At 32.6% G+C, this 13,988-nt stretch overlaps 1 protein-coding gene across 4 annotated transcripts in view; it reads left to right on the top strand.

Moving 5' to 3' along the window:
- The window catches only part of LOC118190710 (plexin-B-like), a 1,029,017-nt gene that overhangs the window by 995,073 nt on the left and 19,956 nt on the right, over nt 1-13,988 (top strand). For all 4 annotated transcript variants that reach the window (XM_085812956.1, XM_085812954.1, XM_085812955.1 and 1 more), the window contains 5 exons: nt 4,786-4,962; nt 5,073-5,316; nt 8,631-8,773; nt 11,086-11,216; nt 12,592-12,651. In XM_085812956.1, coding sequence (XP_085669082.1) covers nt 4,786-4,962; nt 5,073-5,316; nt 8,631-8,773; nt 11,086-11,216; nt 12,592-12,651 — 755 coding nt within the window. The remainder of the gene's footprint in view (nt 1-4,785; nt 4,963-5,072; nt 5,317-8,630; nt 8,774-11,085; nt 11,217-12,591; nt 12,652-13,988) is intronic.

Here is a 13,988-nt window from a genome sequence, read left to right as displayed (position 1 = left end):
GAAACAAGGGCCCCCCACCCTGTCATTATAATGATCAGGGAAACGAGAAGGGCAGTCGCTCGAAGTCAGGAACGACAGCGGTCGAAATTTTGCACGCCTTTAGTCATCGATAAGAATTCAGGCTTAAGGTTTCTTGTAGACACTGGGGCTGAAGTTTCTGTTGTTTCACGACATTTTCACGAACAAAAGCGCCTTACCAAGTTACAACTTTATGCAGCAAATGGAACTCCTACTCAAACTTTTGGTTATTTCCGAACGCAAGCACGATGTATTACATTATATTGAAACTACTGGACCTCCAATTGCCTCTAAACCAAGGCGCTTGCCTCTGGACAAGCTCAAATCTGCCAAAGAGGAATTTCAATACATGATGGAACAGGGAATCTTCTGTCCTTCAAAAAGTTCATAGGCCAGTCCGCTCCATCTAATTCGGAAATGAAATGGTAACTGGCTCCCGAGTGGCGATTATCGCTGGTTAAATGCAGCTACAATTCCTACCCAGTCCCACAAATTCAAGACTGTTATAAAATTAACAAATAGAGTGATGGCTAATTGAATTTTGGACTTTATTAACAAAAAAGTAAAGTGAACTTACGTACGTCTTATTTTTTACATGACAACTTTTAGAATGATGAAAATAATAGTGATGCCAGATGCATAAAACATAATAAAACAATGATGCCATTGAAACTGCACATAATATCAATTAAATGCTCGATTCTCAACAGCCTCCTTCAAGCATGAAAATAGTCATTGTTCATATCGATTAATCTTTACTTATTGACTGTTTTTACACCAATCAACTTCTGGAAATGAAACTGAGGTCCTGGAAGCGCCTTCGTCAGAATGTCTGCTCATTGTTCATTACTTTTGACATAAACTAATTGAAAACGTCCTTTCGAGAACTCATTTTGCACAAATTTGTACCTTGGTCAATGTGCTTTGTGCGTGCGTGTAACATTGGATTTTTGATGTATTTGATAGTACTCTGATTATCAATTTGTAGGACAGGCAATGAGACATTATTAGCTATCTCATTGAACAAGCTCTTCAACCATATCAGGTCTTTTGTGGCATCAGCTGCTGCCATTTTCTCTACCTCTGTCATTGAATTGGATATGGCCTCCTGTAGCTTTTCGCCACGTAATTGCACCTCCACCATAGAAAGAAATAACACCTGTACAAGACCTGCGTGTTTCTGCACAGCTGTTGTTATCTGCATCTCTAAACAACATCAAACTTCTATCATCTTCATTATTGTACACAATATCGTGTTCTATGGTATTGCGAAGGTACCTTAATGTTGTTTGTACGATTTCCCAATCAATCTCTGTAGGATAGTTCAGCTTTCGAGACATCAAACTCACTGCGTAAGCATTATCTGTACAGCATCGCCAAGTACAGCAAACTACCAACTACTGATTGGTATAGAATTTCACTGCTGAGAGGCTTCGCCTCCTTGATCTTGATCATGCTGTCGTCATTGGGTTGACCGTAGTTGACCTTGAAGCTCGACTTCTTTACTGGGATGTGTGATGTCTTAGCATCTCCATATCTCTCTAATATCTTTCTTGTAAATGCTTCTTGGTGCAGGAAGAGTGAGCCGTCTTTCAAACGTTCAACTTATAAAGCAAGGAAACAATTTAACGTCGTTACTCGAATGTTAAAATGTTGCTTGAGCTCGTCCATAAATATGAAGAATGCTGCTTTGTCCTGAACAGCGACAATGCCATCATCAACATAAATCACCATCTGCACAGGGGCGTAGCTAGAGGGGGGCAAGGGGGGCATTTGTCCCCGGGCGCAGAATCCAAGGGGTGCCAAACTGATGTTACAATATTTTAGAATAAAATGTCTTCCATCCTTGGGAAGCAGTAGGAGGCGCAAAATCTTCAGTTGTTCCTGGGCGCTGAAAACCCTAGCTACGACTCTGCATTAGCATCTTAATCCATAATCATTTCGTATAAACAGGCATTTGTCGGACTTACTTTGTATCATGCCATGTATCTTCAGCACATGATCTTCTACCTTCAGTGGTTTTAATGGTCTTGCATTCCTATCATAATAACTTTTTTGTAAGTTTGTGTCTTCAGTAAATGTTTTTTTTTTTTTTTTTTTTTTTTTTTTTTTGTCTTCATATGTTTAGTTTGGATGAAATTTTCTTTTATAGGCATCAATCCATTTACTTTTCTCCCAAACATCAATTCTGAAGGTGACTTAATTTCATCAGAAATAGGAGATTATAATATTCCAATAATACTAAATAAGAATCATGGTTGTCAACTACAGCTTTTTCTAACATTCGCTTGACAGTCTGAATATGTCTTTCACCCATTCCATTAGATTGTGGGTAATTTGGACTTGAAGTTCTGGTTTCAAAATTCCATCTTCTTGCAAATTCTTTAAATTTCCTGCAACTATATTGTGGACAAAGGACCAATATAATATTGGTGTCAGGCCTATGGCCATACTCAGCATTTATGCCTAAATCAAGAAAGATGCTGCAAGTGTGGAGAAACGCACAGAACAAGTAACTGCCCAAAGAAACTGGAAGAGAAGCCAACGTGACTACGTTAGCAGCTATAGAGGTTGCAAAGCATACCAAAAGAAATTCTCCAAACTAGAAGCTAAGACTGAAATCGAAAATGAAAAATGCTTGCCAGCTCTGAGCAATAATGAATTTCTGACCTTATCTAAGCCAGAAGAGGGAGCTACTGAAACTAATCAGAAACATTTATACAGCAAAAAATCAAAGGAACCTAAAAAGAAAAATACTACGAAATCAACTGCATCTCTCAACAAAGCCATAAACTGGATATTAGACGAAAAGATTATCCTGCCTATGGAAAATATTATTCAATTTATTTCAAAAATTCAAGAAGCAAAATCTTCCATGGAGAAACTTATAGCAGGTTTTGAAGCTGTTAAGTTGCTAATTGCATTACTGATGCAGAATAATCACGTGACAAGGAACTCCCCTCTCAGTACAATTTGTGACGAGTAAGAACAGCTCTCAGTTGAAGCAGTGACTGAAAAGGAGACTTCGATTTCCCGGGTTTAACCCCATGACTTTTTTTTCATTTTGAACCCTGATTTTGACTTTGAACTCTGCAACCTGCACGGACTAAAAGGTTTATCATATCTAGCGATGGTCCCTGCTAGATGGGACTTTTCTGAGAAATGAGATTCTGGTAGCATTGGTTTAAAAAGGGAAGCTTCCTAGGGGGGGGGAAACGAAGCGAAGTTCCGCCTAGGCTAAGGAAACGATGTCCCGACCATGCGGGATATTTGGAACTTTGAGTCTATACTGGCCATCAGCAGGAAAACAATATCCTGCTCTTGCCAGTTCCTGATGTACTCCTATGTAGAGCCTGACAGCAAAGAAACCTGAATGGAATTTTCTCTCGTGGAGGTGGAAGTGTGTGGTGAGAAAGAGAAAAAAGAAGCTCCTTGCTGCTGTGCTGGTACTTCTTAGATGGATTCCGCCGAGCAGAGGCTGGAGTGAGGAACTTCGGATGACTTGTGTAGGATAGGTAATTACTTCAGATGAGCACTTAAAATGTTGAAACTTCGCCGAAAATGTAGCATCTGCAGCTCTGTCCCGCGTATAGATCAACCAATTAGATGAAAGTTCTGCTTCTGAAGGATCACGCGATCCTAATCTGAGCGATAATCGATTACTGTTTGGTGTCCAAGTCTTTCTAAAGTGAAAATGGTAACCTAACTAAGTGGTTTTCATGGAAATGTTCTTAAAAATGTTCCTTTTGATGTCCACTCCCGCATTATTGAGTTTCTCCACATTGTCGGATCTCAATGGTGGAAGGTGATTATTCGAGTTCAGATTCAAAGTTCTAACTACGTTCTTACGTAGGATTATTCTCGAGTTTTGATGTAATGGTGCTGATAGTCCGGAGTTTAGATGTAACACACATAATGAAAACATATGTGATAGGGACTTTACATGCCACTTCTTCTTCCATGACCACGAATGCCAAACGTCGATCATGATTTTATTCACGCTTCTAGGTGATAGGCGTACACAAGTACGGTTTACTTTTTTCTACCACAGTGAACTGCATATGGCTAACTTGATTTATTGGTAAGAACTCCACTTAGTTGAGACCAAATAGCGAAAAGATAACAATGACAATGATAGAAAATATATTATGGGCAGTGGCGTAGCTAGGGTGGGGCAAGGGGGGACATCTGTCCCCGGGCGCAGCATCCAAGAGGAGGCAAATTGATGCTACGAAATCTTTTAATGGAATGTTTTCCATTCTTGGTACGCAGAAAGGGGCACAAATTCTTCAGTTGACCCCGGGCGCTGGAAACTCTAGCTACGCCCCTGATTATGGGGGTGGAGATGCGAGGTTCAGGAAAGATACCAAACTTAAAATAATTTGTAATGTGAACTAATGGAAACACTACGACTGAGGCTTTCCGAATATATTCAATACTAATGCGTCTTTTATGCTGAGTGCCAGATTCTCAGATATGCCAAACCATTGGATTTGTAAGACTTTTACTCTACAAACATTGCATCTGTTTCTCAAGTTTAAAAGTTATTTAACTTTCTATATCTATTATAGTATTAAAATTCTAAATTTATGTTTAATATTTACCTTGGAAACTCATGTAAGAAAAAAAATTATATTGCTAATATATTTATTCCATTACACAAAGCCAGCTGATGAATAATATTACATTACTGTAATAACATTACATTTTTAGTATTACTGATATAATTCATTTCAAATAATTTAACATTACTTCCCAATTTTGTAGGGTGAGAATATGAGATTAGCAAGTACTGAAGGTGAAATAAATGTAACTATTGGTACTCGCCCATGCAACTTGACTTCACTAAGCATGACACAACTTGTATGTTTACCGCCTGAAGTACAACCTCCAGGAACTGATGAAGTTGGAAGACGAACCGAAAACAATTTACCGATGGTGGTTGTAAGTAAAAAGTTCATTTTTCAATATCTAAATAAAACTATCATTAAAATATAAAGTAATATATATTATAAAACAAGTTATTTAAGGAACTCTTTTCTGACGTCTTGTAGGTGCGAGCAGGTACCAATTTACGTTATCAAATTGGTTATTTGCGTTATGAAGTTGCAAAAACATATGAGTTTCCTCCAGAAGCTATAGGTGGCATTGCAGCTGGTGGGGCTATACTAATGATTTTAAGTCTGATCATTTTGGCTGCTTTGCGGCATAAAAGTTCTCAGGCAGAAAGAGAATACAAAAGAATACAGTTACAAATGGATACTTTGGAAAATAGTGTACGTTCAGAATGTAAACAAGGTGAGTATTAACTTTTTATCATTTACCATTATCTCATTTGTTTTGTTACTTTTTAAAAAAATTTTGTTTAAATTATTAAAAAGTTCTTAGAAGTTTGTGGAAAGTAAGCTACTGGTAATTTATCATACAGTCAAAAGTCGTTAATTCGGACACCTATAATCCGGACCTCAAAGCTACAAACTTTCTGCGCATGCGTCCTGTTGACGCATGTGCATAGGCGTCTACGAATGCGCGTAAAACCTTTACGGCTGCGCATGCGCATAATACATTTACGCATGCGCGTTTAACGTACAACGGACGGTACAAGCTAAAATTATCTAATTCAGTTAATGTTGCAGATTGCGTTGTTCCTTAATCTTCGAATTGGATCCAGCTTATTATATTTTGCAGACTGTTATAGCAATTTTATAAAAGTAAGCTTGAACTTTCGATTATGTCAAATAGAATTTCCGATGCTAGAGCTCCCAAAGGATCTACAAAGCGAAAGTATGTTTCGATGTCCATCAAACAAAAAGTGGATAAAGGCATATCCTTTGTTTCTCTAACCATTCCGAAATCTGTTTATCAATTTCATGCCGCTCTGCGGCGGGAGGGGGGGGGGAATGCCACGGCGCGCAATGAATTGGAATTTGATCTGTCAGCAGTATCCTTATCTTCAGGGCAGAGGTTTTTATTTTATTTGGCTTATAATCCCTTACTAAATGTAGTATTTCATCTCGATGTACTCCGTCTTTGATATGATTTAAATCAAATTCCTCGTCATTATAATTCTCTTCCGATAGTGAAGAAAGTGGCACGGAGGTTATTGAAAACGAAAAAATTTCGATTGACATATTAGTCGGTATTCTCGACACAGCAATTATAGGACTTGAACAGCGGAACTTTGTAACTGAACAAGAAATTATGTCTGTTTATAGAATTAAAGAGAAAGTATTATCACATAAAACGAAGTAACTTAAACAACTTACATTGAAAGAAATGTTTAATAAAGTAAACAAATAAATATTAAGCTTTTTTTTTTTTTTTTTGTAAATTTTGATACCCTTTAGATCATAATTGTTCTTTATTTCATAAATTACGGTTTCATATTTTTAATTTTATAATTTCTGCATGCCATCTTACCAGATTTAAACTGATGATCTATAATCCAGAATCGCCGAAGTCCCGACGAGTCCGGATTAACGACTTTTGACTGTAGTATATACAGGGTTATCATAAAAAAACTTCCTTAATATATGAACTCCTGGTGGCTTAATTAATCAAATGAAATTTCAGATATTGTTATTTGAAAGTATGTGCTCGAGATTGTGATGATTTAAAATAATAGAGCTCTCACGGTTATGGTTACAGTGAAAGTACCATAACCATTTTCATATTAAAAGTGTGACCTACTCTTCTGGCTATTTCATTAGTTATTACATAGCTCACATAAATTTATTTCTCATGTTATCTAAATTAAAAGTTTTCCATTACCAGTCCCCACATATGCTAGTCTATTGATCAGAATTTACAGAATTTGATTGTTTGCAAATTAGATGTATATACCACCAAGTTCCCAATTAGAACTTTTTCACTGAAAATATTTTTTGCAGTTTATGATTTAAAATATCTGGTTTATTTGTTGCAATTATTGAAAAACATTTTTTGAGAATACTCGGAAGTATAATAAATACTAGTACTTCACTACGTTCTTAAACTCTACTGGTAGACAATCAAATATTTTTTCAGGCAGATTTTTGTTCAAAATTTATAATTAAAACCGTATTACCACTCAACTAAAATAGGATTTTAATGTGATCTTTAGACAATTGTTAGACAATACAGTCTAAAGTCGTTAATTCGGACACCCATAATCCGGACCTCAAAGCTGCAAACTTTCTGCGAATGCATTGCGCATTGCATTGACGCATGCGCGTAAGACCTTTACGGTGGTGCACGTGCGCAAAATACATTTAACGTAAGGCCTTTACGGCTGAGAATATGCTTGTGCGCGTGCGCAAAATACGTTTACGAGTGCACGTTTAATGTATAACGGACGGTATAAGCTAAGCTAAAATTATTTAATTATCTATTTCAGTTAATGTTGCAGATTGCGTTGTTCCTTAATCTTCGAATTGGATCCGGCTTATTATTTTTTGCAGACTGTTATAGCAATTTTATAAAAGTAAGCTTGAACTTTCGATTATGTCAAATAGAATTTCTGATATATATTTATTAATATGTAAAGGATCTACAAAGCGAAAGTATGTTTCGAAGTTCATTAAACAAAAAGTAGAATTGCTACAAAAAATGGATAAAGGCATATCCTTTGTTTATCTAAACTTTAACGTTTGTTTATCTAAACTTAGTTTATCTTTAACGCCAAGGTGCGCAATGAATTGGAAGTTGATCTGTCAGCACTATCCTTATCTTCAGGGCAGATGTTTTTATTTTATTTGGCTTATAATTCCTTACTAAATGTAGTATTTCATCTCGATGTACTCCGTCTTTGATATGATTTAAATCAAATTCCTCATCATTATAATTCGCTTCCGATAGCGAAGAAAGTGACAGAGGTTATTGAAAACGAAAAAATTTCGATTGACAAATTAGTCGGTAGAAACAGCAATTATAGGACTCAAACAGCGGAACTTTGTAACTGAACAAGAAATTATGTCTGTTTATAGAATTAAAGAGAATGTATTATCACATAAAAAACAAAGCAACTTAAACAACGTACATAGAAAGAAATGTTTAATAAAGTAAACAAATAAATATTAAGCTTTTTTTTTTTTTTTTTTTTTTTTTTTGTAAATTTTGATACCCTTTAGATCATAATTGTTCTTTATTTCATAAATTACTGTTTCATATTTTTAATTTTATAATTTCTCCATGCCATCTTACCAGATTTAAACTGATGATCTATAATCCGGAATCGCCGAAGTCCCGACGAGTCCATTAACGACTTTTGACTGTACTAGCATTTACTTAGAATGTGAAGGAAGTACATAAAGTGCTTTTGATTTATGTGTTTTTACATATTTATGAATGATTGTGTTGTATATTTAAATAAAGATCACAAAAAATTTAAAATATTGTCAGTAGAAAAAAATATATAGTTATTAATTATGGCAACTAATAACCAAAATAAATTTTATTTTTATTCATGAAAAGTAAAACTTACTCATTTAATTTGTTTTCTTCTTATTGAACTTTTATGTGTAGCTATTTTTGCTTTTTCAGTTTGTATATTTAAATAATAGTTTTGACTGTTGCACACTAAAAATATGATTCACTTTATTGGTATAATATGGTTTCATGTTTCCATATTTTAGCATTTGCTGAACTGCAGACTGATATGTCAGATTTAAATAATGATATTCAAGCCACTGGTGTTCCAACATTAGATCACAGAACTTTTGTGATGAAGGTCTTTTTCCCTGGTGTATCTGATAATCCTGTGATCGAAGAATGCAAGGTAAGAAATATATTCATCCTGAAAGGCTGATAAATTACTTTATTTAAATATACAATTACATTTGAATAGTTAATCAAAGAAATGAGGTTATCCTTCCTGGCTGTGTATTATCTCACTGCATACTTTATTGTTACTATTAATCAGATTAAAATTATTATGGCTGTTAATTATTTTTGAATTGACATTTTATTCTCGAGCATAGTTGTAATTTTTTTATTCAGAGAAAGTTTTAATATTAGAGCTATAAATTTTGGGCAAAGTTTGTCATATTTTTGCAATGCCCCAGATATATTTTATGTGAATGTTGCACTCATCTTTAGCATATAGATGTGGTCAGCTACCAAATCATCACTTCTTATTGTAGACTAGCAGCTTCGCTGCCAGCCTTCGTCTCGCTTTTGAATGTACCGGAAAAATGGCTGAAGGAAACACCAAACGTTAAATTTAAAAACTGCGTAGAATTTTACTCTGCAGGACAACTTCATTAAAAAAATGTTATTACATATAACAAAATTACAATGAAATAAGCAATATCCCTTAATACAAATATTAATTATCTTAATAAATAAATTAACCAAGTTCCCTTTGCAAAATCTTAAGAACTCAAATGGTATAAAGAAGGTTAAGAACTTTGTTTCCTAAAAAAGTCACTCAAAACTTTTCAATATCTTAAATGCAGCGAAATGAGCAGTAAATTAATGATAAGCATGTATAATTAATGATGCAAAAACTGAATGATGACTGAAAAGCAAAGTATAATTAATGATATTTTATCTAACATTTTCAAGAGAAAAAATTACAATGAAATAAGCTATATCCCTTAATAAAAATATTAATTATCCTAATAAAAAATTAACCAACTTTCCGTTGAAGAAAAAAAAAATCATGCAAAACTTTTCAATATCTTACAATTAGTAAAATAAGAAAAAAATAACATGAAAGAAACTCAAAAAATATAAAATTCTGTGCAGAATTTTACTCTACAGAACAACTTTATAAAAAAAAATGTATTATATATATATATATATATATAAATGACAATGAAATATGCCAATCTCTTAAAAACAGTGACATAAGAAATACATGAAAAATTGTTGCCAAACCCATATTTCTAAAAGAATGAAACTATTCAAAATGTTGCACTTTCATCAAAAATCTATCAACAATAATAAGACAGGAAAATTTTTGCCGAAAATCACATTTTTAAAGATGTGAGAAGTGTACTCGGAAGCTTCATTTAAAAATTTTTTTAAAAATACAAAATATTATCATTTTTCCAAAATTCTTTTTGTAAAAGCAGTCGCAAGGATAAAAGTTTAAGGTGTGCAAAAATCAAAGAAAAATAAACTGTACATTTTCAAAATAAACGTTTTTAGAAAAAATCCCATTGAAAAGGTGTTAAGCTCCCTTTGTTAAATAAATTCATATTTAATTGATTTATTGAAACACGAAATTTATTTTAAAATCGTAAAATAGCTAAGTGCCTACGTTTCATGACGATGTGAAAATGGAGTGTGTAGAGTAAAATCTCGCTTTCCTGTAGCCTATTATGTCTCAAAATGATGCGATTTTGTCACAAAACATAAAATAAAAAAATTCGAATTCGAATTTCGAAAAAATCGCTTCAAGGTGCACTGGCTCTTGTCTAGATGCACCTATGTACCAAATTTTGGAGCCGTGGGTCTATTAGCTTACGCGCAGCGTGAACGAAGCACACACACAGACAGACTCTTTCTTTTATTATATGTAGAGATTTAAGATCTTAGATCTTCAAGATCCTTCAAGATCTAATTTTGAAGAATTTTTTATATTTATAATTTGAATTTACTGTAAATTAAGGTACTCTTTTGTTACCAAGACCGGATTCAGAAATGTATGCATACATATGTGTATGTATGTCCATATATGTGTGTGTGTGTGTGTGTACACACACACATGAATAGCTATGTACATGTATAAATGAACACATACATCCATACCTTTCTGAGTCTGCTCCCGATAACAGAAAAGTACCTAAATTAAAATTATTATAAATTATATCACTAGTAATTTAAATATGCAAACTCCCAGGTAACTGAAGCTCTCCATTATCTAAAAGGAATCTATAAGACACTATTTTTCTCATAATTCATAAGAGATTTTCCATGAATAGTATTGCAGTTACCCGAAAAATTCCACACAGGATTTCTGTTCTTATGGTGATTAGTGCAAGATGATTTCATACCTTTAAATAATTTAATTTTTTTTATTCAATAGTTTATTATATATTTTGTTTTCTTTTACATGAATAAATATTTTTTCCCCATATGTAGCAAATAAATGGACCACAGAATATGTATGAAATTGCTATGGCTCAATTTGAACAACTTCTGTGCAATAGAAATTTTTTGCTAGTGTTTATCGAGACACTGGAAGATCAGAAGTCATTTAGCATCAGAGACAAGTAAGCATTTTCATCAGTTCTTTTATTGTAAAAGTATTTTATTTGAAAATTTTATATTATTTCTTAGCGATATATGTTGTTAATATTATTTAGAACACAATATATTTTTAACAAATAATCAAAAGAACAGAGTAGTAGGGAAAAAGTAACAAATTGTAAACATACTTGAGTTGCATTCTGAATCAGAGATAATTGACAGACATATGTAAAAATTAAAATGTAATGATATGGTAGATCAACAGGGAATTACGCTTTGGAATGAGTCTTTCGATAGTACAGATCTAAGAACTTAGTTGCTTGGAATCAAGCATGTCAGTGGTCAGAAAATATTTTATTAATCTTTTATTTATTTATTTATTTTTGTTGTTGAAAAAAGAATGAATTTTATTTCTACCATCCTAGATGTAGTATATTATGCTGTATAGTATATAAATTACATTTCTTCATATAGATGATGTATATTATGCTGTATAGTATATAAGTTACATTTTTCTTTAGTAGACTGGACTTAAATATCAGAATTCATTATTTTCATGTCTATGAAAGGGAACATTGTATATTGTAGTGTACGGTACTTTTTGCATTATGTAATATTTTAAATTTGCATTACTTAATCTTTTAATGAATATGCATATATTCTATTTATTCATAGTCAGTACAGTCTGTAATACAGTGTATTATAAAGTACAAAGTCCGTAATCCGGACGTCCATTATCCGGAATGATCTATAATCCGGACCTCAAACAAAGAAAGATACATATTCTTTGCCTCAAAGCCACAAACTTTACGCATGCGCGAAAGGGGTGCGCATACATTATGCATTCGCGCATTAAAAGAAATGTTTAATAAAGTAAACAAATAAATATTAAGCTGCTTTTTTTTGTAAAATTTGATACCCTTTAGATCATAATTGCTCTTTAGTTCATAAATTACGGTTTCATATTTTTAATTGTATAATTTCTGCATGCAATCCCATCTTACCAGATTTAAATTGATGATCTATAATCCGGAAAAATACCTAATTCGGAATCGCCGATGTCCCGACGAGTCCGGATTACTGACTTTGTACTGTATAGTGTATTTTATTAACCCTTATTTAATATTGTTACTGTTTTACATTGTATTAATACATTGATTAGAATTGATCATATTTAAGTAAGTTACACAAGTATTCTGTTTTATATAGCATTCGCTGTTACTTTATTATTTCTTATTTAACACTGGTACTGCTCAGGGCCGGATTTAAACTTACTAAGGCCCTTAGCTATTTGAGATATGTCAATGCCAAATATGATTTTCGGATACCTAGAGGGTTTTCTGAACAGAAATATTTTGTTTTTGTTTTATTAATATTTTTCATTGTTTATGATTCCAGAGTGAATGTAGCATCACTTCTTATGATCATTTTCTTAGAAAAGATGGAATATGCTACTAGGTATGTATTTTATTTAGAAACTGTATGTCTGTTAAAATGTCTAATCTCCTGGATAGGAAAAAAGTATTTCTAATTTGTTTCTCAATTTCATATACATATTTAATTTTTTTAATTTACCTTCATTTAATTTTTTTTAGAATTTGCCTCCCCCTTTCCATTCTCTTAAAACAATTAACTTTCCTTCAACTTTACTTCACAAATAACAAGTGAAAAAAGTGTGTTAATGTAATCTCATAGCCAAATTAGATGCTTGAACTTGTCATAATATATACTGTTTGCAGGATAGATAAAAAAATTTAGGCTTTAAAAACTAGTTATCTGATTTTTGAAATACATAGTTTAGTAAATCAAAACTATCATGAAAATTGGTACCTGTGGCAAATTATTTTTTAAAGAAAATATTTTATAGCTTTTAATGTGTTTAAATATTGATACCTGCTTCCCATTTTAATAAGTTTATATTTGTTTAATTATTGCATTCTATATGAATATAAATTTTCATAATTGTTTTAATGGAAAAAAATCTTTCTAAGAAATACTTTTAAAATTGATTAAATTAGTAAGATTTTGACTATTTTCAAAGTGAAGGTTCTGAAGATGGCTGGTCATATTTGTTTGTGTTTGTAAAGCATAATTTAAAATTCTGCCCACCTCCTTTGTTTTTAAGTTCTCTGAATATAAATTTGTATTTCTTCATAGAAATTTGTCTTTTAAGTTTAATTTCAAATGCCTGGTAATGTACCAATATTACTATTATTATTAGACCAAAGGGCATTAGTTCAGAAGGGCTATTAATTTTGTTTTGACATTTTGCATCAAAAACTTTATTCTTTAAAATACTTCTTTCAAATTGTTGCCATCAAATATTATATCCCTGTGTTATATTTAATGAAATTAAACAATGAAGAATCTACATAAATGTATGTATGTTTCTTGCATAGTGGTAAAAAAATAATACCTAGAGCTATAATTTTGAATAATGTAATTCCCCACCAAATATGGGCATCCGGAAGCCCTAATTTGGAATTTGTTTTGTTATGGATTTCACTTAATACAATCATTTTGTAACACTTAATGAATTTTTGACAAATAAACTGAATGATTTCAAAGCGGGCAGTGGCAACACTGCACTGAAAAAAAAGGGAAAAATTATTTCCAGTGCACGAGACTGTGTATCAAAAATTCTAAAGATATGCTGATTTTAAAATTATTTTGCAATATTGCTGTTGAATTGAATTAAGTGCAAAGAACGTGATATTTAATAAATAAAGATAACACACAAAACATTCCTTTACTTTGTATGATTTTTTTTTGGCTTGTTTATTTAATTTACACAT

Source organism: Stegodyphus dumicola, chromosome 3 (genome assembly GCF_044657685.1).
Source record: "Stegodyphus dumicola isolate Sdum_Otavi_A_Nest chromosome 3, ASM4465768v1".
Lineage (NCBI taxonomy): Eukaryota > Metazoa > Arthropoda > Arachnida > Araneae > Eresidae > Stegodyphus > Stegodyphus dumicola.
This window is presented reverse-complemented; position numbering and strand designations above follow the sequence as displayed.